The sequence below is a fragment of the Danio rerio genome, chromosome 5 (genome assembly GCF_049306965.1).
Source record: "Danio rerio strain Tuebingen ecotype United States chromosome 5, GRCz12tu, whole genome shotgun sequence".
NCBI lineage: Eukaryota > Metazoa > Chordata > Actinopteri > Cypriniformes > Danionidae > Danio > Danio rerio.
In genome coordinates this window covers 73487394-73514626 of record NC_133180.1, presented here as the reverse complement: position 1 = coordinate 73514626, position 27233 = coordinate 73487394, and the positions used below count along the sequence as shown (strand labels likewise).

The window sequence follows — 27233 nt, the reverse complement described above, 5'->3', positions numbered from 1 at the left end:
GCTTAAACCAGGTTAGTCACACTGGTTTTAGCTGGTTTCGACTTGATTTAGCCTGGAAATGGCCAAAACCTCTCTAAAACCATGCTGATCCACCAGCTAAAACCACCCAACCAGTTTAGGCTAAGCTGTTTTTTTTCAGCAGGGAAGTGTGAGGCACCAAAAGCTGTCCATAGTTATACTACTAATTTGGCTATTGTTGTTATCCATATATTTAAATGTTTACAAGAGAGAAAAATCGTCAAGCTCTACATTATTATTATTATGTTAATATGTTTTAATCGTTCAATATTCAAACTGCCAACTTCTGATGAAAGTTGATGTGCTTGATAAAGGACACAATAGGCTACAGTTTTTAATTTATTATATGTAACTTTGTATTTTAAAAATCAGTATTTGTTTTCTTCATATTTCTTTCTTCTAAATCTTTAGGAAATAGTAGCTTGCTACATCAAAAGTGTGGTTATGATGACCATCCCAACAAGCTAATCCAGCTAAAAATTGTGCTTAAAATGTCACTAAATGAAGTATTTAAACCTCATAATTAAATAGAAAATGAAGTGAATAACTGCAAAAAGGTCCACTTTTTGAGAAAAAAAGAACTGGCTACAGGTCTGTTTATACATTAACCATTGTTGCATTACCACAGCATGTACCACACATAATTTAAGTACTTTACTATAATATATTTCAGAAACACTGTAGCATATAAACTGCCCACTGTAGTATTTTTGTGTGGGTTATTTGCAATTGTATGTCTTTTCATTGTTTCACTGATTTTTTCAATCCGTTGTCTGTTGATAATGGAATAAGCTGAAATACGGTTTGGCAGAGATTGGGGGTGATTTTAAAGTGTTTATTAACTCGCGCGGGCCCCTCGGAGTTTTGCTAATGTCCCCAGACGTGCAGGATTAGCACACTATCACTATTCTCCAGCACAGCAGATGGCGCTACCACTTCACAATAGCTGAGCTTCAACCGGCTAGTAAACACACGGAAGACTCAGTACATTGTGAATTCAGTCAGACATACTAATATTTTGTCTTTCAGCATTTCAGGAAACATGACGATCTTTGTAGATTGACGGATATATTCACTTTCGAAGTCTCCGGTTCTCTGAATCATCTCAGAGAAAAGAGAGTCAATAATTATTACTTTTTGCTGGACACGTGGTTAAACTACAGCATGGTCAAGAGGAGCTCTCTTCAGAAAACAACGCCAAGGTTTGCTCAGACTTCATTAACCAAATACTTCTTTGTTGTTATTTTCCAATAGTATAATAGTAAAAAACAGTTATTTTTTCTAGAAGCTAAAACTAGCCTGAAGTCTAATATATTAGCCTAACCTCACATAAAAAATGCTGTAGTACTGCTTTTTATAGTCAACACAGTGTTTTTGATAGAAGTAAAGTGTATTATTATAGTTTTTACACCACTATAAATGCTTTAACACACTAGTATTAATAATAGTGAACTGATAAATTAATAAATACTGCAGTATGCTTCAGTTTTTACTTAGTTTAACTGGTCTATTGTAGGATAATATACAGTTGTACAGAATTGGGTCATTTGTTTATATTGCTATAGTTCTTGTATATTACAGGTAAAAAAGTACTTTAATATTAAAAACACTGTAGTATTTACTATAAATGAATAGTGTTTTTTAATGCGAATGTATCCTGGCTTTCCTCACTGATTCGAGGTAAAGTTGGTTTTATGTTCGCATATTTGTTCATCTTTTAACTGTGACAACTTCTTTATATGTTCTTTATGTTATATGTTTACCATACTACTTTGAGTATTAGTCTGCAATAGCATGCAAGCATGACTTCAAAACAACATTAGCACTATTTAATTAACTAATCAGTGTTGTACTTTGATAGTCAGTGGCTGCTAATATGATTTCCCTATTTAGATTATGCAATGAACACTTTTCTGAAATCATGTTATGCAGAAAGTCTAAATGTGTGAATATAAAACCAACTTTACCTCAAGACTTTCCTATAATATATTAGTAAAAAGGCAGGAGTTGCTTTCTAGAAGCTAAAACCCGCCTGAAGTCTAAAATGTTGGCCTACCTCATATATAAAATGCTGTATCACTGTAAATTATAGTCAATACAGTGTTTTTTTATTTTAGTAAAGTGTATTATTATAGTATTTACACCACTATAAATGCTTCAACACATGCTTTAGTTTTTACTTTAGTAAACTGGTGTATTGTTGGATAATATACCCTGTAGTTGTACAGAATTGGGTCATTTGTTTATATTGCTATAGTTGTTGTATTACAGGTTATTTCAAGTACTTTACTATTTTTTTAAACTGCGGCAAACTTCTTTATTTTGTTTACCATGCTACATTTTTATATTTAGTCTGAAATAGCATGCAAGTATGACTTCAAAACAACATTAGCACTATTTAATTGACTGAAAAATGTTGTACTTTGATAGTCAGTGGCTGCTAATATGATTTCCCTATTTAGATTATGCAATGAACACTTTTCTGAAATCATGTTATGCAGAAAGTCTAAATGTGTGAATATAAAACCAACTTTACCTCAAGACTTTCCAATAATATATTAGTAAAAAGGCAGGAGTTGCTTTCTAGAAGCTAAAACCAGCCTGAAGTCTAAAATGTTGGCCTACCTCATATATAAAATGCTGTATCACTGTAAATTATAATCAATACAGTGTTTTAGTAAAGTGTATTATTATAGTATTTACACCACTATAAATGCTTCAACACATGCTTTAATTTTTACTTTAGTAAACTGGTGTATTGTTGGATAATATACCCTGTAGTTATACAGAATTGGGTCATTTGTTTATATTGCTATAGTTGTTGTATTACAGGTTATTTCAAGTACTTTACTATTTTTTTGAACTGCGACAAACTTCTTTATTTTGTTTACCATGCTACATTTTTATATTTAGTCTGAAATAGCATGCAAGTATGACTTCAAAACAACATTAGCACTATTTAATTGACTGAAAAATGTTGTACTTTGATAGTCAGTGGCTGCTAATATGATTTCCCTATTTAGATTATGCAATGAACACTTTTATGAAACTATATGATTACGGAGAAAGTCTGAATGTGTGAATATAAAACCAAATTTACTTCAATCAGATTTTTTGTCTAGCATTTATGTTTTTGTAATCCTCCACAGTGAAGGTGTAACTTCAGCAATGGCTGCAGACAGTGGAGATGAAGAAGAGCTTTACACTGATCCTGAACAAGCCATCAGTGCCAGCGAAGATGAGGTGGGCCAGCTCTAAATAAAGCTTCATACTGTGTTTAATGACGTGTGCACTTTCTGTCAAACCTGTCACAATCATAACGTTTTAGTTTGCTCGTAAATATTGCAATACGATCCTAACTGTTACTAATATTACAAGACAGATTTTTTTTATGGAGAGACTTTTGTTTTATGGAGAACTCCTCTGTATCTCTTGTACCCGATCCAAGCTGAATGTTTGATTATTCTGTATTTTTTGTTTTCTTTTTGCAGGAGGGCAGTGATGATGAGAGGAAACACAACAAGCTTCTTGAGGCCATCAGTTCTATGGGTGGAAGAAAGAGGTTTGGGATTTTACTCTTGGTCGTGCTAAATGAAAATTAAATTAAATTAAATTTTATTTACTCCATGGTCAGTCTGAGTACTTTAGTCTGATTGGCTGAAACATCAGAGGAGAACTCGCACCCATGGAGATAACTAAATGCTCAGGAGATAAACAGGATTGAACATTTAAAGGGATGGGTTACCCAAAAATGACAATTTACAGTTCATTTACTGTCCCTCAGGCCATCCAAGATGTAGGTGATTTCTTTTGGTAGAACATTAAAGTTTTATGGCTGAATCTGTGGTTTTTGGTTTATCTATGTCAGTGGTTCTCAAACTTTTTTCATCAAGTACCACCTCAGAAAAAAATTGTCTCTCCAAGTACCACCAAAATGAGCAGTATTGAAATACAGTAGCGCAGTGGGCCCAATAAAGCAGCTACAACTCTGCACAGTTCAAAAATACGTGGCAGATTACCTCAGAAATATAGGCTATATGTTATATGTGGCATATTATATCCATCATTTTTGATACATTTTTAAATGTGTGTAGCATGTACATGACATATTTCATTCCTCCGCGTACCACTAAGGGAAGCCTGCGCACCACTACTGGTACACGTACCAGTTTGAGAACCCCTGATCTATGTAATAGCAGTCAATGGTCACCCATTTTAAGGATGAAAGCCCAAATCAATCCACATGGCTCCTGGTGATACACTGAGGTCCTATGAAAGGGAAAGTGAACATTGTTTACAATATTATAGTATTACACAAGCTCACAAGCGTTTGTGCACACCATAACTACCAATATTTGTCTCTAAAATTCCAGGAGAATGGGTGGGTGAGGCGATGTTTGTGGTGTTTGCAGCGATCGAATGTTATACCAAAGTTGGTGACCCGGGGGTGTTGCAGAATGTAGTTATGGTGAAACGAAGCTTTTTGAGCCAGTGAACTGTTCAACTCAATTGTATCAGAAAAAGGCTTGTTACTCGGAGCTTTCTAAATCAGAGCTCTATAAGGACCTCTGCTGGTTAAAGTGTGGGAAAGCACTGTATTGCAAATATGTAAAGTTCACATCTGACCAACTCATTCATGTAGTTGTACAACAATATGAATATCAAAATATTACTGTAGTATTTTACACTTAAGGTATGTTGCATTACAACACAGATGACTGTAGTAAAATCCAAGGTACTCAAAAGCATTTCTGTTTATTGTATTCCAACCAGTCCTACACCCACCCACTCGTTTCGAGGCAAATGCTCTAAGGAGGAGGTTATGAGAGTGAGGCTTTTACGCTGCACTCGCCAGCTGGCCTCCATTGCACACTATACTACAATATGCCGTGGCCTTCTTTAAAAATAGTTGTAAACATTACACTCATACACTTTAGTATGGAGAATAACACATGGTTTTTTGCTCCAAGGTGAAAACCCTACTCAGTGTTTGTGCTGCAAAACTCCTCTTACTATAAAACACATTTTACTGGACTGTCCTGCTTTTACTGATTACAGAAGCCTTTTTTATGAAATGAAATCTTTGAAGGACATTTTTAACAAAGTGAAACCAGAAAAGATTTTAGAATTTTTATCATGTATTAACACAAAAAATCTTATTTAATTTATGTTTTATTTTGTTTGTTGATTTTTAAATTGTATATTTATTGTTGAAAGATTCCTGCCATTAAAAAGGCCTTGGTTGCTGACATGGTATTAAATAAAAAATACATTACATTACATTGCACTTTAGTATGGTTCAAAAGCTTTTTACTATGAATTACTATTGTTTTTTAGTTGAATTACTGGTGCGTGGGACTGGTGTAGTGCTATGAAACCATCGAAATGTATGTAATCAAAGCCTAATCTCTTTATATACACTTTACTAATTCACGAAGGTGTTTAGAATTACGGGAATTACTGGAGTTTTCCCAGAGAAATAATAAAACGGGAGGGTGGCGGGAGTTAGGTCTGAAATATGAGAGACTCCCGAGAAAAACGGGAGTGTTGGCAGGTATGGTGCACACACCAAGAACTGTCCATTAAAGGGATAGCTTAAGCTCATCCGCTCTCACTGCCAGAGCTGTGATGTAAACAAAGTGAATTTGCTGTTTGTTTTAAGACGCAAAGCTAATATAGCTGAGCTTACATCAAATATCGAATAAATACACATTATATAAAACTTTACAGGAGCTTTAAAGCTAATAATATTATGAATAATGTTAGATTTTCATGGGCATCAATTTGGATTCACCAAGGACAACGGATTCAGTTCAAATCAGCTTTTAATTTTCTGCTGAAAAAAAAATGGCACCTACGTCTTGGATAAATCGAAGGAGATCATCTAAGAAGAAACTAAAATATATCTCTAAGTTTCAATAAATGTGCTTGTATCATGACAAATCATCTGTAAAATTCTAAATATGATGACTTATTAGCATGTTTTGTAATGAACAATTAAAAAAAATAAAATTGTTGAGTTAAAGTTTGTACTGTGAACAACAAAGTTGTTTGTTCAGTAAGTGATATTAATGGCCGGCTGGGCTAAATGGGCTTAAAACAGTTTTCACATCAGATGTTTGCCTTTTTCATTGTAATGCCATTCTTTAATGTGTCTCTATCTTTTTTTACTAAAGGAAAAAGCAGAGTGAGCGCTCTGAAGCCAGTGTGCAGGTCTCTGAGTTCTTTGTCAACGCAGAAGGTAAATGCAGAATGCCTCTTATAATACATTCACGTTTTATCATTGTCCAGAATTGAGCATTATGCTGAGCTTTTAATATATATTTTTTATAGGTGCAGGAGACAAAATCAACCTTTCGGACCTGCTGGGGGTTGTGGAGAAAACCGCAGGAGCTTCCAACAAGACCAAGAAACAGCTGAGGAACCTGCAGAGCACTAAAGAGACTCTGGAGCTGCCGCTCAACAAGCAGCAAAAAGAGAAGGTCAGCAAATGCTGGATTCGGACGTCATTCACTCTATTTATCATGACAACTTTCAAAAAGTTGGTGCTTATTACAAAAAACTATTATGTAAATAAAGAAATGCAGATAGACGGAGGGACAAAACAAAATAAAACCCGCAAAGTGAATAGTATTGCAGAAAAACAAAACACTACAACACTTAAATGTACATTTACTGACCTTTATGGAAAAAGGGAAGTAACACATATATACATATATACATACATACATACATACATACAGTTGAAGTCAGAATTATAAGCCCCCCCTTTGAATATTTTTTTTTTTAAATAATTCATAATGATGTTGAACAGAGCAAGGAAATTTTCACAGTATGTCTGATGATATTTTTTCTTCTGGAGAAAGTCTTATTTGTTTTATTTCAACTAGAATAAAAGCAGTTATTAATTTTTTAAACACCATTTTAGGGTCAATATTATTAGCCTCTTTAAGCCAGTTTTTTTCCGACTGTCTACAGAACAAATTACTGTTATACAATATGCCTAATTACCCTAACCTGCCTAGTTAACCTAATTAGCCTAGTTAAGCCTTTAAATGTCACTTTAAGCTGTATAAAAGTGTCTTGAAAAATATCTAGTCAAATATTATTTACTGTCATCATGACAAAGATAAAACAAATCAGTTAATAGAAATGAGTTATTAAAACTATTATGTTTAGAAATGTGTTGAAAAAATCTGCCCTCTGTTAAACAGAAATTGGGGAAAAAATAAACAGGGGGGCTAATAATTCTAAGACTTCAGCTGTGTATATAAATAAAAACAAACAAATTAAATGCTTTTGGTTTAGAGATTATTGGCACCAGGCATATTATACCAACCGTATATAGTTAATTCATAATTTATGTAAACAACAAGCAGCAATAGGAAGGTATCTGTTTTGATTTGAATTTTATATTGGCGTTAAATATTTTATTTCGGTAATGTTCGTTTGTGTAATACATATGCATGCTTCAGTCAACCCAATTTACATATTTCAGTCAATCACATCTAATTCATAATCAAACGCATTTAGGTTTTCAGTGGGGGATAATAAGTGTATGCTGTCCTACAGTAATATCTGATAGGCTATTTCATAATTGGATGACCTTGAAAGCTTGTACTTATTATTTTCCTGCTTAAATTCAGTGTGTGAGCGAGATGTCTATTAAAATACATGCAAAACTATGCATCTAATTTGACTTTACTTTTAGGCTATATGTAAGTATTTTATTTTATATGTAGATTAATTATTATTATTGTTATTATTTTAATTAATGTTATTATTTAAGATGGAGATCAGGGCAAAATTTCTCTTTAAAATATTTCTTTCATTTTTATGTCCTTCTTGGTGGATTAAATGTTGCACTTAACTGCACTTTTTATTTGTTTTACCCATTATACATAATATGACATAATATAATATGAATGAATATCCATATAATCTGACATGAGGTAAAAAACAGTCTAATATCTTTGAAAGGAGTGGCTTTGAGACTTCATTATGCAAAATCATATAAACATTTTCTTTTCAAGACGGTCACAAAGCTAAAGTTGTTAAAGGGTTTGTGTATTTATTCTGATATTCATTAGGGCTGAATGCTGTCATTGTGCTTGATGATCTGATTTTATTCTCAGCTTCTGATATTGTAGATATCTTGTTTAATTTGCTGAATTTGTTTCCTGTCTGTTGTGTTCACAGATTCAGAGAGGCATAGCCTATGTTAAGACCGCTGAGGAGGTGTCTAACTGGCAGAACATCATCGTCCAAAACCAGAGGGCTGAACAAATGGTGTTTCCTCTGAAACAGGAGCCATCGGGTCCTAAACGGGTGGAGCAGGTCGTGGCTGGATGGAAGGTTATTTAATTGTTTGTAATTAAAATGTTTTGTGTATGTGTTTGTTTATTTATTTGTGTTTTTGGTAACACTTTATTTTGATGGTCCATTTGAGTATTAGTAGACTGTCTGCTTAATATCTGCTGATATTGCTTCTCCAACAGACATTTAACTGACTATAAGAAACTTTGCAAGTACATGTCAACGTACACTAATCCTAACCCCAACCTAACAGTCTGCTTATAATCTAATGAAAATTCGTTGACATGTAGATGCAATGTAACTTAAATTCAACAAACAGACCATTAAAATAAAGTGTGACCATGTTTTTTTTTGTTTGTTTTTGTTTTGTGTGCTGTCATTTATATATAACATTTTCACTGCATGCTTATTGTGGGTAAAATAATTATTCATATAGGGTTGAAATTTAGATGTGTTTAAAACCAAACAAATTGAACATTAGAGCTGTGGTGAAAAATTGTTTAAGGTAATGGTTTTGCTTAAATTTTGAGATTTTAAAAATGCATACCTTCTGTATTGATTCTAAGCTTAGCTTTTTGTGCAATTAAAAACTAACCTAGATTGCCGTTTGCTTTTAAAAACTAGCCTAAAGTGCCTAAAATCTAGCCTAGAGCTCTGTCTACTGTTCAAATCTAGCCTAGAGCACCATCTACTGTTAAAAAACTAGCCTAGAGCACTGTCTGCTGTTTAAAAACTAGCCTAGAGCACCGTCTGCTGTTTAAAAACTAGCCTAGAGCGCTGTCTGCTGTTTAAAACCTAACTTAGAGCACCGTCTGCTGTTTAAAAACTAGCCTAGAGCACCGTCTGCTGTTTAAAAACTAGCCTAGAGCACTGTCTGCTGTTTAAAACCTAACTTAGAGCACCGTCTGCTGTTTATAAACTAGCCTAGAGCACCGTCTGCTGTTTAAAAACTAGCCTAGAGCGCTGTCTGCTGTTTAAAACCTAACTTAGAGCGCCGTCTGCTGTTTAAAAACTAGCCTAGAGCATCGTCTGCTGATAAAAAGTAGCCTAGAGCACCGTCTGCTGTAAAAAATTAGCCTAGAGCGCCGTCTGATACTAAAAATTAGCCTAGAGCACCGTCTGCTGTTTAAAAACTAGCCTAGAGTGTTGTCTGCTGCTAAAAACTAGCATAGAGTGTTGTCTGCTGTCTAAAAACTAACCTAGAGCGCTGTCTGCTGCTAAAACTAGCCTAGAGCACCTTCTGCTCTTTAAAAAGTAGCCTAGAGTGCCATCTGTTACTAAAAACTAGCCTAGAGCACCGTCTGCTGTAAAAAAAAAATTAGCCGAGAGCTTAGTCTGCTGCTAAAAACTAGCCTAGAGCACCGTCTGCTGCTACAAACTAGCCTAGAGCACCATCTGCTGTTTAAAAACTAGCCTAGAGCACCGTTTGTTGCTACAAACTAGCCTAGAGCACCGTCTGCTGCTACAAACTAGCCTAGAGCACCATCTGCTGTTTAAAAACTAGCCTAGAGCACCGTTTGTTGCTACAAACTAGCCTAGAGCACCATATGCTGTTTAAAAACTAGCCTAGAGCACCTTCTGCTCTTTAACAGCTAGCCTAGAGTGCAGTCTGTTACTAAAACCTAGCCTAGAGCGCCGTCTGCTGTAAAAAATTACCAGAGAGCTCAGTTTGCTGTTAAAAACTAGCCTAGAGCGCCGTCTGCTCTTTTAAAAATTAGCCTAGAGCACCGTCTGCTGTTTGAAAACCAGCCTAGAGCGCCGTCTGCTGTTTAAAACTTGGCCTAGAGCAATATCTGCTGTTAAAAACTAGCCTAACGCGCCACTTGCTGTTAAAAGCTAGCCCAGAGCGCCATCTGCTGATTAAAAACTAGTCTTGAGAGCTGTCTCAGCCAATTTACCAACATTTAATTTCCTTTTAGTCTTAAAAAAAGAAAAATATACATAAAACATTTCCTACAATGTTGTTTAGGTTAATTAGCACATTTTTATGAATTTTTTTGATCTCAAACAGTCTAATTGTATAAAATATACTTACATTTTTATCATCTGTGTCTTGTCTCATTAATTGTCACACTACTTTGCGATCGCTTTTCCTCTTGAAGTACAGATTGGTTATTTACTGCTGTAATTACACCGCCTTATGTCCTCAAAAACATGCACCATATGCAAGCACACAGACGTACGCTTTCTGATCTTAAATCGCAAGATGTTCAGTCAGTATAATTATCTTTCTTTGCATGCAGACCAGATGTAACTTAAATATGTGTGATAGAAGCACTTGATGTTGTTTTTATGATTAACTGTGTGTGTGTGTTCTGGCAGGTTAAAACTCCTCTTGAACAAGAGATTTTCCAACTCCTGCACAGCAACAGCCAGCCAGTCCTCGATCCAGTCCTGACGCCTGTAGAGGAGGCTTCACTGAAAGCCATGAGCTTGGAGGAGGTTTGACCTTTATAAAGCTTCTGCTCTATTTGCTATAGTGCTTTTGTAGCTGTTGCTATCTTGTTATTAGTGTTTATAGATGAAATAGGCCTAGTGTTGGGGTTATGTCATGTTATACAATAGGTGTGGGCGGATCGATCATAATGTATCGATATTTTCGATACTGGCAATGTATCAAATAGAAATATCCATTCATTCATTTACTTTTGGTCTTGGTCCCTTTATTAATCTGGGGTCGCCACAGCGGAATGAACCGCCAACTTATCCAGCATATGTTTTTTACGCAGTGGATGCCCTTCCAGCTGCAACCCATCACTGGGAAACATCCATACACACTCTTTCACACACATACACTATCGACAATTTAGCCTATACCCAATTCACCTATACCAGATGTCTTTGGACTTGGAAAAGGGAGGAAACCCACACAAACACAACATGAGGAGAACATGCAAATTCCACACAGAAATGCCAACTTACCCAGCCGAGGCTCGAACCAGCGACCTTCTTGCTGTGAGGTGACAGCGCTACCCACTGCGCCACCGCGTCACAGTATTGATTTCTTTCTACATTTTTTATTTTTCTTAATGGGTGATCACTGATTTTAATATTTTAATAATGATAGCGTCACATAATATATAAATATTTACTTAATTAGGAACAGGAATGGCAACTATAATGTTCTTCCGCTGTGTCTCCGCTTATGAGGCCGTGTTTGCTCACAGCCTCACCCTTTCAAAGGACAGTACACAACAGTCATTTTAGATTTATTAGTAAATTTATTTTTATATTTAATTATACAAGGTTTGTGCAATGAATTTATATATACATACATATATATATATACATATATATATATATATATATATATATATATATATATATATATATATATATATATATATAAATATATATAAATATATAAATATATAAATTCATTGCACAAACCTTGTATATATATGGAATATTTTTTATTAATTACCATGAAAATAGCCTTAGTAGCTGACATGGCAATAAATAAATAAATGATGAATGAATGAATGTTTTTATTAATTACCTTAAAAACAGTCAAGAGCGTCTGCGCCACCAAGCATTCATTGCGTGTCCACATTGTCTTCTGAGGCGCAAGTCATTTATTAAATAAGAAAAAAGATTCACACAGCTTCTCCTAACGCATCAAATTTCGTTTTTACTTTTGATATTTGGCGCCAGTTAATCAGGAAGTGATAAGTTTGTTCTCTTTGACTCATTGGATGGAAACGTTGCTTTATTCGCACATCTTTTATGGGATAATCCAGTTTTGCTAATTTAATTTGCATCTTTGGATGGAAACACAGCTAGAAACAGCCAAACAGAACATCTTTTGTCGTTAGTTTTTGTCATTAATGCTCCATATTTTCTTCTGCTACAGCTTATAACACCGTTTTATTATTGCAGGCTAAGATTCGTCGTGCTGAGCTTCAAAAGGCAAGAGCGCTCCAGTCATACTACGAGGCTAAAGCCAAAAGAGAAAAGAAAATCAAGAGTAAACAGTGAGTTGTGCATCTGAAACATTTCTAAAAAATGAGTTTGCTTGTCTTTATTTTTATTTGAAGTATGAAATGAATCTTGCGCAGGTACCACAGGGTTCAAAAGAAAGCCAAGCGTAAGGAGTTTCTCAAGCAGTTTGACGAAATGGTGAAAAGCAATCCTCAAGAAGCTCTGGAGGAGCTCAAAAAGATGGAGATGTCCAGGATGCAGGTGTGTGTGGTGGATTGAGAGAGCAAACACATACAAAAAAACTAAGTTCATTAGGGATGCAGCGATATAGATTTTTCTGTCCTATATCGATAACCGATAACTCTTAAGATTTGGAGGCCAATATATTATAGCCGATAAATATTGCAAAATGTACAATTTTTATACGTAAACAACTAGTTTTATTTTTAAAATTCATAACGGTTTGAACTGATCTCATGAGCTGAATAGCGTACTCGAACTGAACTGCGTGCGTGCAGTGATAGCCATCACGTGCGCTTAGAATAATAATTATATCCTGATCAAACTGAATCCAATCTTACATCAACAACACATGGCAAGCAACGTGTTGATAATAACAAATAATCATATCAGATTACAAACAACCCAACAAGATGTTTAGCACATGTGCATCGCTGCTATTATGTTTACACGTTTTATATTTCCTGAGGTTATTTAAACCAAAATGCACAATGACACTCTATCAAACATATCTACAATGATAAGGAACAAGGTTACTTACTGAGTTAATAACACCCAGCAATGCCACATGAAGAAAAGACAGACTTTGAAGGAATAAACAATGTGAGGAAAGCTCTGTTATAAAGCACTGGACAAGTCTAAACAAGTTTGGCCCACGCTTGCACGAGGCAGGCAGTTCTGTACAATTATATAACCCATCGGCTTATAGATATCGGCCTAATTTTGATATCAGATGGATAACGATAACATTAAAAATAGCATTTATCGGCTGATAATGATATGGCCACCAATATATTGTGCATCCCTAAAGTTTATTGGAACTCCTTATCTAAAAATGGGCTGAAACAACACAATTCTTGAGGTTTTTTGTGGGACAAATAATTTTTTTTTATGTTCAATCTACTTAAATTTGTAAAAACTAATAAGTCAGCTTAATTCCTTTATTTTGTCCGAACACAAATCGATTGTGTGGAACATTTTTTACAGTGTATGAAAAGTGTGATTAATATAAATGAATGAGAGTCATTCGGGTTAAATGATGTTTTCTTTATATGTTTTCACTACAGGAGAGGATGTCTCTGAAGCATCAGAACAGCGGGAAGTGGGCCAAATCAAAGGCCATCATGGCCAAATATGACGACTCAGTGAGAATTTGATACTTTTTTTCTTCTTCATGCTTTTAATCTTTATATTTTAGACCTGATGATATTCAATAATTAGGGGTGTAACGATACACTCAGCTCACGATACAATGTGTATCACGATATACTGTTCACGATTCGATATGCATCACGATATTTGGAATAAAAATTGAAAGCTAAACTGAAATGCAAATTTTATTTAAAAAAAATTCATTACCAAGTAAACTATTTTTTTATGCATTTCTTTTGTTTCAACTTGTTAAACTGAACCTTCTTTAAGAAAATAAATTAAACAGGACTGTCTCTGGAAAATAAAACAATTTAAAAACTTCTTATAAAATATTATTGAAATGATTAAATTCAATTGAATTTAACAGTAAGAGCTTAAGGCTTTGCTTGGTCACTTGCGTTTTTTGTGTGTGCAAAAAAAAATAAAAAATTTCTACATTTCCAGGTAATCAGCAGTTCTTTAAAATAATCCTGAACTTATGTGTGTCTGTCTGAGAGGTTTTTATGCATGGCTGTCTTCATGTTGGGCATGATGAGTGACAGGGTGGCCGTCTTTTCATTACACAGAACATTCGTGGCTCTTTTCAGCAGTTTAGGCAGGTTTACTATTTCTTCGGCGTCGCTGATATCGGCGCTATCAAGTGTATCATGTTGACGTGCATTTTGGTGTACCTCTGTACTCAAAAGAGTTCATGCTTGTCGTAATCATAACTCTAAAATGCGATATGATTGTTTAAATAATGTGCACGCTTTCGGTTTCATTTCCACTGCTGTTCATACTTCCCACGCGGCTCCTGAACGATCACTCTGTTCCACAAACTGAATGTTGTTTACTACTTTATTACCTGTTAGTCACAACCTGCAGGTTCTGTTCACTGAAGCAGACGCGCGCGCGTCTATCATAGTCCGCCCTCTGTTATAACAGCTCACGGTCAGCTCACGTCATGTGTGCTTTTGCGTCCGCCAATACATCATTATATGAAGACAGAATGATATTTTAGGGTTAATTGTACCTTATAAATATAGTATGTGACTCTTTCAACACCATTAGGAGGTATCCATGTCGCTGTGCAAAGTATGTAAATCACTGTGAAGACTAAAACTTAGGCTATGTTTGTCCCAGTATGCGTGTCAAACAGCGGACGAGTCTAAAGCAATGACTGTACAACCGAAATGTTGCCAGACGTCTGATTTTGAGAGGATGGGCCATCCTTTATTTCAACTCCACTCATCTTGGTCTGCTAACATCTCACGTCCGACAGCAGGTGGAACGTAGCTCACGTGCAAACAGCTCAACTAATAAGAGAAAACGGACGTCATATCGTAATCAAATCGTCATAACGCCACGATGCATATTGTGACATTTTTGCATCGCAATAAATCGTACAACGATAAATCGTTACACCCCTATCAATAATTGAATTCATTGTGATGATGAGCAGGCACAGAGAGTATGCTTACATGGACACCAATACTCTGTAATCTGATTTGATTAATATGATTAAGACAATGCTCTAATTTAGAGTCTTCTTTAATCAAGCGTCTTACTTAATCCACCTAAAGCCCTGCTCACACTGTTAAAACAATCAAAACAAGAAAGTCTGATACAGTCATGAGCCTATTTTATTTTGATTACACAGAAGTGATGTTTTCTAAATCTTCCGTTCTTGTTAGGCACGTAAAGCGATGCAGGAGCAACTGCAGATGAATAAGGATCTCACCCAGAAAATAGTGGTGCTTTCTGACGACGAGCAGGCAGACGAAGATCTGGAGGCTGTTCCAGATTTCGTGAACGATCCCGAGCCGATCATCGACCCTGTGAATCCCTGGATGAGAGGTCAGCTTACGCAAGAAGAGCCCGAGGTCAGCTGTGTCACAACTGATGAGCTTCAGGCGGCAGAAGAAGAGAAAGAGGATGAGGAAGAGGAGCTTTTAGGAGAGTTTGAGAGGAAGAGGAAGATGAGACAGGCTGATGAAGCTGAGGATTTGATCCCTACAGAGGAAAAAAGTAAGACAACTAATGTTTATTTGCGCGCATTATGCAAAAATCACTTTTATAAGGCGTTCAAAGACAGTTGAGTGGAAACAGTCTGTGAATATAACCAGTTTGTAATAGTAATTCTGTTCTTTTATGATCACACTTGATAAAAACTGTCTGCAGAAACACTGTGATTGACATTCTCCCTCTATACGTGTCATCAGAGGGGGAAAACCCCTCCCAGTAGAGACCGTCTCTCCCTCATTAGCATAGACAGCCCTGAGTGAGAAGCAGCCGTCCACCATTAGAATTTTAACACCATACTAGCTGAATATAATGTTAGAGACTAAGATGATTATAAACATGGAGTTTTAGGATGCACAAACACCAAAGTCTCTATATACTGCATTTTTTGAACCTTTTTTTTTTCACGTTTTCAGTTTTTCACACAGATAACATTAGTCCTGTTTTGAATCTGCCACTATGCTGATGCATAGGTGTTTGTAGCTTCCCCCATCTCATTTGAATTTAAAGCAACAGTCACCAAAAAGGCACAATACCTAGGATAAACACCTAAAAGGGTCAGTTTTAAAGAGTTATAAAACATTACTAGTGTGATATTTTGAGCTGAAACACACACACACTCTAGGGACATCAGAGACTAATTTTACATCTTGGAAAAAGGGGCATAACAAGTTCCCTTTAAGCTAAGGTGCTGTATGTGGATTTTTGACTGTACTAAAGCATAAAAATATCATAATATCTTTACAGATATTTGTTTATCAGATTAACAGTGCTACAGTAAGGCCGTACTCACACTATGTACAGTTGCCTCGAACCGGGCCAAGGCGCTCTTGTCCCCCCTCCCGTCTCCCCCGACGGCCCGCGCTCACACCACAAGCGGGCTTCGGCACGCTTACGTCATTGCTGCTGCGCTGTTCAGTGAGAAGCTCTTTCTCACTCAGCAGCACAGTGGAGATTTCTCTAGTTATATCGTTTCAGTCATTTGATATGCCGTCAAATATTTCGCCAAACAGTCCTTAGGGATGCGGGGACACGCAGTCAGATATTTCGCCGAACAGATCCGCCACTTTTGGCGCTCATAAACAATCATAAAGCCCTCGTGCTGCAGGAATGAGGAGGTCTGCTGAAGGCGCGCAGCTGTCATGCAGTGAGGGGTTTGAGTCTTTAATAAACTACGGCAGTTTGCGTTCATTGAACAGTAAGAATTATTAATAAATCCATATGAAACAGTCCCTTAAAAGTCACGTCTGGCTTTCAGTTTCGGGCGCGTTTTGCACTCACACACAAGCGTACTGCGCCAAAGCCCAAGTGAACCGCGCTCAGGCACACCTCTTCCAACCGGGCCAGGGCCGGCCAAGTGAACCGTACTTGAGCCCGATTAAGCGCACTCACACTTCTCAAACGGGCCTGGGCACGGTACGGATGGCATAGTGTGAGTAGGCCCTAAGTTATTCCCCTATGAAAATGTGATTTCCGTGTTGAAATATCTGTCTTTGTTTTGGTCTGTAACTCCGCCCAGTACTAGTTTATCCAATTGTATTTCAGCACTATGGGTTGCCAGTTTGTGGAAAACACAGTGTATTTAATTTCTGTCAGTGATGATGCTAAACGCAAGACTTGTAGTAGGAATATTTTAAGTAGATTCAACGTTGACAATACTCATGTTAACACTGTTTCAGGGTTCTTGGTTGTTAAAGGGATAGTTCACCCAAAAATTAAAGTTCTGTCATTTACTCACCTTTCACTGGTTCAAAACCTATTTGAGTTTCTTCTGTTGAACACAAAAGACAATATTTTGAAAAATGTTGGTTGCTGGCGCCATAAAGATATGAATGAAAAGTTGACATCGACCCACTTTCAGGCCAAATATTTTGTGACTGTTGTTCAAACTGTTTGTCTGCAGTGCTTCCCACAGGTTTGATATATACTTGCGGTGGTAGCCGGATTGAAACACACCATTTACCCACAGCACATAAATAGTTAATTATATGCAACAAACAAAACATTATTTCATTTTACCAATTTTATTTATTATGACACTGTTATACACAGTTTCTTTTCAATGTGTTAAAGTAAAAAAAAATGAAAAAAATAAATCCACTATTTCTGAAACTTTTATGCTATTCAGGAGCCATGTGCACCCACTGGCAGGTTAAATCTGCTTCTCTCTTTCAGGTTCAAGGCAAACTTGAATGCCAAAGATATTTAGATATGTATATAAAATAGCCTATAAAATAGTAATGTATTAGCATCACCAAATTAATAAAATAATCAGAAGATAAGAAATAGATGACAGAAAAAATAATAAAAACAGACAATATCTCAAAAAATTATCCTAATTGCACGAATAAAACTTGTGGAATATTTAAATGAAGGCAAATGCGTTGATTAACCATTTCTAATGGTATACATATATTCTGTAGCCAGTTTCAGTTTCTCTCTGAGTATATAGTAAAGTTTTTCTGAATCGTTTAGATTAAAGAATCTATTATTTCGTTAGCGTTAGTGTGCGCTGTCAGCTCTGAAGCAAGCAGAAAGTAGTCTTTAATATAAGAGCAATGCAAAAACGCATTCAAGTTTTAGAAAGCGAGTGCAAAACATTTTAGGAGATTTAGAAACCCTGGCCGGGTAAATTTTTAAGGCCCCAAAAGGCGCGTCTCTGTGGGTGTGCAAAGTATGTGATGTGCTGACAGGTCTCACGCGCACAGAATGAAACGAGAGAAGATTTTCCACTAAATTGATCACGGAAGTTTGGTTATACTGTGCGGATACAAAAAAGTGTAAAAGGATGATAATAATTCAAAAACAAAAGTGTCACATAATACTTGGGTGGCCATTATTACACCTGGGTGGCCTACCCAGGTAAAGTCTATGTGTGGAAAGCACTGGTCTGGATTAATGTTTGATTTTTTTAGCAGAACATGTAAGCGAGGTAGCTGGAGAAGACGTGGTGGAGATTTCTGATAATGATGATGAAGAGGAGGAAGATGATGATGATGATGAAGAGGAAGAAAAAGAAGAAGAAGAAGAAGAGGAGGAGGAGGATGTGTCCAAGTTTAACAGCCTTTTTAACCTAATGAGGAGTGAGAAGACTCAAAAAGGGCAGGAAGATGGAGAGGAGCTTTTAGATGAAGGGCAGGTTCGAGTCAGGAATATGGAAGACCTGGAGGATTTGGGGGAAGGTTTTGAGCCGCAGCCCAGCACGACTCCATCAGTGACACAAACAGCCATCGCAGACAAAACATCCGAGCCACAGAATAAGAAGGGAATCAGCCTGAGTGAAGTGCTAACCAAAGAAGCCAAAGTCATCAAAGTTCCCTTCCTGCCAACAGTGGTTGAACACGAGGAAACGGTGAGTTGAACGCTGTCACTTGGGAAATAAAATACATTACTGCAGAAATTCTCCAAGGTTATTATGATTGATTACATCCAAAGTAAAAGTTTATGTGTGTGTACTGTGTATATTTATTATGTATATATAAATACACACATGCGTGCATATATTTGAGAAAAATTTTGTTTATATTTAGATATAAATGTTTGCATATGATGCAAATTATATATACATTTAAATATCTATGTAACAGAATTGTTTTATTTTTATGTATGTGTGTGTGTCAGATATATATGATAAATATATACATAATACACACACACACACACACACATATATATATATATATATATATATATATATATATATATATATATATATATATATATGTCAAAAAAAAAACTCTTAATTTGGATATTAGATATAATCTTTTCCCAGCACTTTTATTTTCATAATCGAAGACTAAAACTATTGGTCAAAAAACATCTTGACTTAAATAAAATTTAAAAATCCCAATAAATGAAAAACTAAACAAAACAGCCACTGAAAAAAACTAACCAACATAGTTTTCAAAATTCGTAACGCCATATTTACACGGGGGCTTCAGCGGCAACGCTTGATGGAGGGCATGTCTGAAGTTTGGGGCTAACGCTATCATCATAGCAGCATCAGCCAATGAAATAAGTCCGCAATTTACTACTGTCTGATCTGGGATATTTGCATGAAGTGATCTGATTGACTGCCACTTTTGTTAGCGCTTTAAAAGTTGAGAAAATCCCAGCACCGACAGATCTACAATTCAGTTCGGCAATGCTTGAAGTCACCCATTCAAAGTAAATGGGAAGCATTGATGCTGACACCCCATGTGAATGAGGTGTAAGTACCCATTCTGTGAAGGGAAACCTATGGCTCTTTAGAGAAGTAGATGGTGCTTTTGCCAGGCGGACATAAGCCAAGCACGTGATTTTATATATATATATCCCACTGTAATCTTGGAATTAAAATTGCTCATTTGAATTCTGCCAAAGGCATTCAGAATATGTGTGCGACCCAAATAATGATTAAAAGAAGTCTTTGAGAATGGTTTCTCTAGCCAGGTGGCGCATTAGACCAGGGGCTTATCTCCGGTTTTCAAAATGCATCAAAAGCTGCTTGAGAAACTGCTCTACTTTGATTATTAGTGATGAAATTAAATGATGTTAGTTTATTCAGGTAAACATGAATTTTGAATTCTGTAGGCCTACATAAGCTCCAAACAGCCCTTATTTTAATTTATTTATTTTATTTATTTATTTATTTATTTTTCTTTATTTGCCAAAAAAGCGAGGTAGGTATGTTTAACTACAGACCATACTGTATGATCATTAATATAAAGAAGTTTTGTCTTAATTCTTCATAATTTTTTATTTTTGTTCTTTTCGTTGGTGTGGATTTGGGTTCAGTGTCTGTTTAACGAATTGTTTTGTTTATATTACTAAGAGCTCTGCGCAAGAGTTAATGAAACAAACTAAACTGAAATGAAAAGCAAATTTTAAAATCGTATCGAAGTGAAAACAAATTAAAAATGCAAAATGAACATGAAACTCAGAATTTACAGCAGAATAACTTTATTTAGACCAAAATCGTGCTGCTCATGTTTCATGAATGAGGTTTTTCAATTCAAGTGTATTTGTACAGCACTTTTTACAGTAATTACTGTGTCAGAGCGGCTGTACAAAAGGTGTACATTATTGCAATACAATCAAATTAAGGTAAAGTTACATTTAAATACTATAAATAATAAAGTTATTATATGTAAACATAGTAATCTGAGGTTTTATAGCATGTAGGTGTTGTATATATGCACATGTTTAATGAAGTGCATTTGTGTATTAGGTGTAAATGCTGTTTAACATGGCTTCTCTTTGCGTTTAGGAGCACGATGAGCAGCTTTCCATCATCAAGGAGGCTTTTGCTGGCGATGATGTCATTTCTGACTTCATGAAAGACAAAAAGAAACAGGAAGAGGCAGGAAGGCCTAAAGTGGTGGACCTGACACTGCCAGGCTGGGGAGAGTGGGGGGGCATCGGACTCAAACCCTCCCGCCGGAAACGCAAAAGGTAGCCAAACTGTTTTTAGCTGTTGTCAAAGATTTTACGGTACAAATGAGGTCAAAACTAACCATGTGGTTTTTTTTAGCTCACATTGCTAGTTTTTGGGCGTGACATAATTAACCACGCCCCCTTCTGACAACAAACAGAAATGGTGTGGAGGAGGAGTCTGTGAGGCTGTATTAACTCTCCCCTAACTCTTTCCTGATCTTTCTGAATGGAACGCCTACTTTACTACATCCAATCAGTTCGCAGTAGAAAAAAACAAGCCACGCCCACTGTTCTGATTTTATATACTGTTTCTCTAAGACATGCAGCTTCATGCAGACTTTAAATGGATGATTTAAATTTTATATAATGTCAAGAGAATACATACATTTCTTCAAATAAAGAAATAGTTCACCCAAAAATGCCAAATTTACTCACCCTCAAGCCATCCTCAGTAGGGCTGGGCGATATGGCAAAAATGCATTCTCGATAATTATATTAAACGATATTGATATATATTTAAATGTAAGTTGTTAATGCTTTCATATTTAAAAGAGTACCCCAACAATGACTGAAGCCACACAAATTAGAGGGTCAATTAACCCCTTCAAACCTGAATTTTGTTCCAAATTTCAGAAAAATGGGATGTGATGTAATGTCCATTGTAATGGACGCAGGATCTGAAGGGGTTAAATGGCATAATATTTTCGGCTGATAAATTTTAGGTGGCCAAAAAAATTGTTACATTTTTAAACACAACTTTTGGATTCCCATTGTTGCACAAAAAAGTCCAAAGCTTATCATTGTTGTTGACATTTTATAGCGATTCAATATTATGTCGTTTAGGGGCTCAACCCTAATCCTCAGTGTATGTGCTTTATTTATTTTTTGTGTTTATGTCAGACGAACACAGTCTGAGTAGTTTTCCATTTTCTCCTGGCTCCTCCATGCAGTATAATGCTATAATAATCGCACGTTATTTTCTCAAACACAACATAAATCTAGTATATAATAATGTATTTAATTTAATGTCGATTTTATTCTGCATACAGTGTGTATATACAGTTGAAGTCAGAATTGTTAGCCCCTCTAATTTATTAGCCCCCCTGTTTATTATTTTCCCCCCAATTTCTGTTTAACGGAGAGCAGATTTTTTTTCAACACATTTCTAAGCATAATAGTTTTAATAACTCATCTCTAATAACTGATTTATTTTATCTTTGTCTTGATGACAGTAAATAATATTTGACTAGATATTTTTCAAGAGTACTAGTATTCAGCTTAAAGTGACATTGAAAGGCTTAACTAGGTTAATTAGGTTAACTAGGCAGGTTAGGGTAAATAGGCAAGTCATTGTATAATGATGATTTGTTCTGTAGACAGTCGACAAAAAAAATTTAGCTTGAAGGGGCTTATAATTTTGATCTTAAAATAACACTAATAAGACTTTCTCCAGAGGAACAAAATATTATCAATTTTATTATATAAAATTTCCTTCCTCCGTTAAACATCATTTGGGAAATATTCAAAAAAAGAAAATAATATTCAAAGGGGGGCTAATAATTCTGACCTCAACTGTAAATATTTTTTCACAAAATGTTCAAACTAGCACAGTAGTTACTTTCCCTGGTAATTAGTTACTTTTATAATGATGTAAATCAGTCAATGTTAGTAAGAAGTAACTATAACTAATTGCTGTTTTTATGTAACATGCCCAGCACTGAACATTATACAGCATGTATAATTCAGCCCATGTTTGGTAGTATATCATGTGACAAAACTGTAGGAGGGGGTCAGATTTCCTTTTGAAATTGTGATTTGTTAAGCATTATATGAGCTTTTGATGACCATAAATGCCAGCATTGTCTGACATGCGATTGGTCGAGATGAGGGGAGTGTTTGAAAACAGTCATTGTCTGTGTTGTTGTGTCTGGTGATGTTAGTAGTCCAGCAATTACACACTTAACAATTTTGGCATCACGTTGACTGTGCAGTTTAATGTTGCGTCTGTTTTCAATTTTGAAAAATGTTTCTAAGGTTTACACACAGGGCTTTATTATATGTAATGGTTGCAAATACTGTTTTTCTAAAGCTTCGGAAATCAGAGCACAATTTTGTTGATCATTTTTCAGATCAACCCAAAAACTTTGAAAAAAAAAAATTGCTTTTCAATTAATTAAAATATTTTAATTTGCTAAAAAAATGGATTGTGATCATATATCAAATACGATTTTAATAAATAACCTGCTGAATATATTAAGTATTAAAATGAAATATTTAGTCGATATTCATGACCACAATTATTATTTTGAACACATACAGGGTAAGAAAGTTTCATTTAACAAAAGCATTCAAGTACACAAAAGAGAAGTAAAAAAATCTAATATTTAACCTCTGTTGCCAACAGTAATTTGGCATTGCTAATGCAATAATGGTAAAATACAAATATTAAAATGGTGCTCATTTAAAAAAAAATATTTAGTAATTATGATAAGGGTGTTTGATTCAGAAATGTCACTGCAGAAATAAAAATGAATTTTTAAAATGAGTTTTAATTAGTTGAAAGTTTTAAGTACCTAGGTACTATAATTGATTAATAAATTTAATATTAATGAAACTACTGAAAGACTTTATGGTCGGCAGAAATTAGTTAGGTTTATTATTGATTGGACTCTAATGGTTGTTTTTAAGAGGTAAAAAGGTAAAGGTTTTAAACACCTGCAGCTATTTGAGGTGAAAATGCCCATTACAAATCACATTTGTATAAAATTCAGGTGTTAAGGTAAGCTCATCAGAGTGCATTGGACATTATTTCTACCGTTTCCCTCAGGATCACTGTATAGGGTTCTTTTGGCTAGGACCAACAGATTTAAATGTTCATTTGTTTCTTGTTTTATCGGTATGCTTAATTTTAATAGGAAAAGGTAGTCACTGTTTTAGTACAATTGATGTCGTTCAAAATTTGTCTTAAGTGTGTGATATGTTATATATGTTGTAAATCTATTATGCTGCAAAACAAATAGCCCCAAAAATGGACAATGAAGCTTACAGTAACAGTAAAGCAATTATTTTCCAGCAAATAGAATTGAGCAAATTATTTATGAAAATTAAGCCAAACTGTAGTTTTCATCTTAGATACAGGTGGGTGTGGCTTCAGGCTGCGTTCCTCCAATGAGGAGAGATCTATTTTAAATGTTCTTTTCTAAAAGCAAATAATTAAATAGAGAACTTTAATTTAACCCACACTAATGTTTCATACCAAAGTTAAAGCCTTATTATAGGTTTAATGGTTGATTTGATTTTGTTTTTGTAGATTTACCAAGAAAATGGATCCGCCGCCTCCAAGGCAAGACCGAAAGCTGCCTGACGTCATCATATCAGAGAAGAGAAACACATCAATCGCTGCCCATCAGGTCATTTTACACATACATGCTATTTTTTATGAATTGGATTATGATTGCACTGGATTCCTCAAGCTGTGATGCTAAATAAAGTGAACAAATCTGAAGCTGAAAACTTATTATCGTGATTAAAAAGTTGAAATCTTGGGGAATGGGAGTAGGACGATATGATATTGGGGGAAAAACGACGTTGTGGTATGTTGTTAGGGTTACAGTTAGGCTATATAGTTTATATTTCTGCAACATATATTCTGATATCAATATAATTTCACCAGCTGATTTGAAATAACACTCTTTGGTAAGGATTTATTACTTTACATTGATAGGAAGTGCACAAATTACAGCCACAAATTAATACAATAGAACAAAAATACACAAATGAAATGGTGCTTTAGGGTTTTTGGAGTCTCTTAACAGTATTGAGGTGCAGAAATTTATCAAATGTAAAATAACACAGTATACAGTAGTTAAAGATCCCATGAAATCAGTTAGTATCAGTATTGTTTGTTTGTAGGATATCTATAAGCTAGTGTCCTCTGAAACAGTGACAAAATTCACATTTAGAAGATATACAACTAATATAAACAGGTGAAGCTTGTAGTTTGTCACTTCCACCTAAATGGATCAACGGTTTTATTCATGTCACCTCGTACTTCAGTTTCTCATCAAATCTTAACCAATCAAATGCTCTTTGGCATTGACTTGCTCCACCCCCTTCAAGACGCTTTTCATTTGATGCACTTGAGCTCATTCACTCTCACTGGCAGAGCTGTGAAAAAAACAAAAGGCTATTGGCTGTTTTTTAAAAAGGGGAGGAGCTACTCTATATCCCGCCCTCTCTTCATGTTTCGGTTGAGATTACGACAGACTGCAAATAAAAAAATGCACATTTCAAGGCACTTCACGGGACCTTTTACATTTGAAGTGAATCAAAACCTTTCATTAAAGTTGTCGTAAAATTTGGCACCATTTTAAAAACTTTTTTGATCCACTTCAAATGTTGACTACGGTAGAGTCTTCATTGTATAAGTAATTGCATTCAATTAGTCTTTGTCAAAGCTACAAATTCTACAATTTCTTGTGCCAAAATGGTTAAAATTCAGTTTAAACCTTACATTTACAGGCCTTACAAATCTGAACTATGTGTTCTGGTTAATTATAATCAATCCATATCCTGTAGATTTCTACATTGTGATGTCGATGCTGAAACGATATATTGTTCAGTCCTATATGGGACCAAATCATTCAGATGCCACCTAATAAACGCTCATACTATCTGTTGTTCTTGATGTTACAGGTCAGTCACCTCCCATTCCCCTATGAAAACCCTGCACAGTTTGAGTCCACCATCCGTACTCCTGTTGGCCAGACGTGGAACACACAAAGTGTCGTAAAGAAGATGACCACACCCAAAGTCGTCACCAAAATGGGTGCAATAATTGAACCCATGGCCAAAGAGGACTTAATAAAGGGGAAGAGCAGCACAGCAGCAGGTAAAGCACCAGCTCTCACGTTGGGGCAAAGAGACAAAAGGGCCAAAGTGGGTGAAAAACGCTCATCACAAAAAAAGCCAGGAAAAAGAGCACCCAAGAAGAAGAGAAAGCAATAGATTTGTGTCTTTAGTTACTGGATTCATTCATGATGTAAAATGTTTCAGGAAGACGCCTCTAATAAATTACAAAATAAATGTCTCGTCAATATTTTTTAAACACATTTTCATCAGAATATTTGCATCCAAAATAACATACCACAACCCCAAATCAGACGAAGTTGGGACTAAGGAAAACACAAATAAAAGAGTAGTGATTTCTAAATTTACTTTGACTTGTATCTCACTGCAGACAGTACAAACATTATTTAATGTGTTCCTGATCATCTGCATTGTTGTTCAAAATAAACACAGATTCCAATTTTGGTTCTTGCAACACATTTCAAAAAAAGTTGTAACCATAAAGCATTTACCACTTTGTAATGTTGCCATTCCTTTTCACAACACTTAAAAGACATTTAGGGACTGAAGACACCAAGTGATGAAGTGTTTCAGGTGTAGTTTAGTCCCATTCTTCCTGCAAATAAGTCTTAAGGTGGGCAACAGTGCAGGGTCTTTGTTGTCGGATTTTCTGCTTTTAAAGGGCCATGAAACCCCCTCGTTTCAGCAGGGTGTTTTCACACCTCTACTTTGGAAAAAGTCAGAAAAGTGGGCGTGTCCAGCTCTGTTTAGGGGGGAGTGTCGGAGGAACTAAAGTGGGATGGTGTGGGAGTGTCTATTTGGGAACGCGCGAGTTTCAGAGTCAAAACACACACACAGGAAAAAGTGATGGTGTTTAACCTACATGGACATCTGTAGTCGAATTATTTGCCAAATTACTAAATGGTGGACTTTAACTGCAGTTTGGCTCTTTGATTCAGGGAATTCATTCATGCCCCTCGCGACAAACAAGATATCTGATTTGAGGAGCTGCTCTAAGCGTGTATTTTTCATGCCATGTTTGATACCGCACGGCAAATGAGAGAAAAAAAACCTCAGCATTTCCCGGAAACTTAGATGCACACGGCAGGTAGCGTCAGAAAGCCGCGTGTGTTATTCCGGTCACAAAATGCGGTAAAAACCCTACACGAGGTTAAAGTTTGGTTGTGGTGCTAACATGTTTACACTCGGTGCAATAGTTAACTTAGTTTGATACGAACAAACTGAATAAACAAAGAGCACTGGTCGCTCACTTACCAAATCTGTAGAGACAGGACAATGCACAGCAACTAGAGCCGCGTCTT

At 35.7% G+C, this 27233-nt stretch overlaps 1 protein-coding gene across 2 annotated transcripts; it reads left to right on the top strand.

Annotated features, from left to right (window-relative positions):
• Window positions 1-977: 977 nt before the first annotated feature.
• On the top strand, window positions 978-26148 carry si:dkey-251i10.3. Of its 2 annotated transcripts, none has more exons than NM_001256628.1 (15): window positions 978-1220; window positions 3168-3261; window positions 3510-3580; window positions 6195-6259; window positions 6352-6500; window positions 8218-8373; window positions 10657-10776; window positions 12214-12308; window positions 12393-12516; window positions 13563-13640; window positions 15321-15654; window positions 18564-19000; window positions 20897-21081; window positions 24374-24473; window positions 25759-26148. In NM_001256628.1, the coding sequence occupies exons 1-15, from the start codon at window positions 1183-1185 to the stop codon at window positions 26068-26070; spliced, it is 2358 nt and encodes a 785-aa protein (NP_001243557.1). In that variant the 5' UTR covers window positions 978-1182; the 3' UTR covers window positions 26071-26148. The 2 variants fall into 2 exon arrangements, with proteins under 2 accessions (NP_001243557.1, XP_005165685.1); XM_005165628.6 differs by having other exon boundaries at window positions 993-1220; window positions 18567-19000.
• Window positions 26149-27233: the final 1085 nt, after the last annotated feature.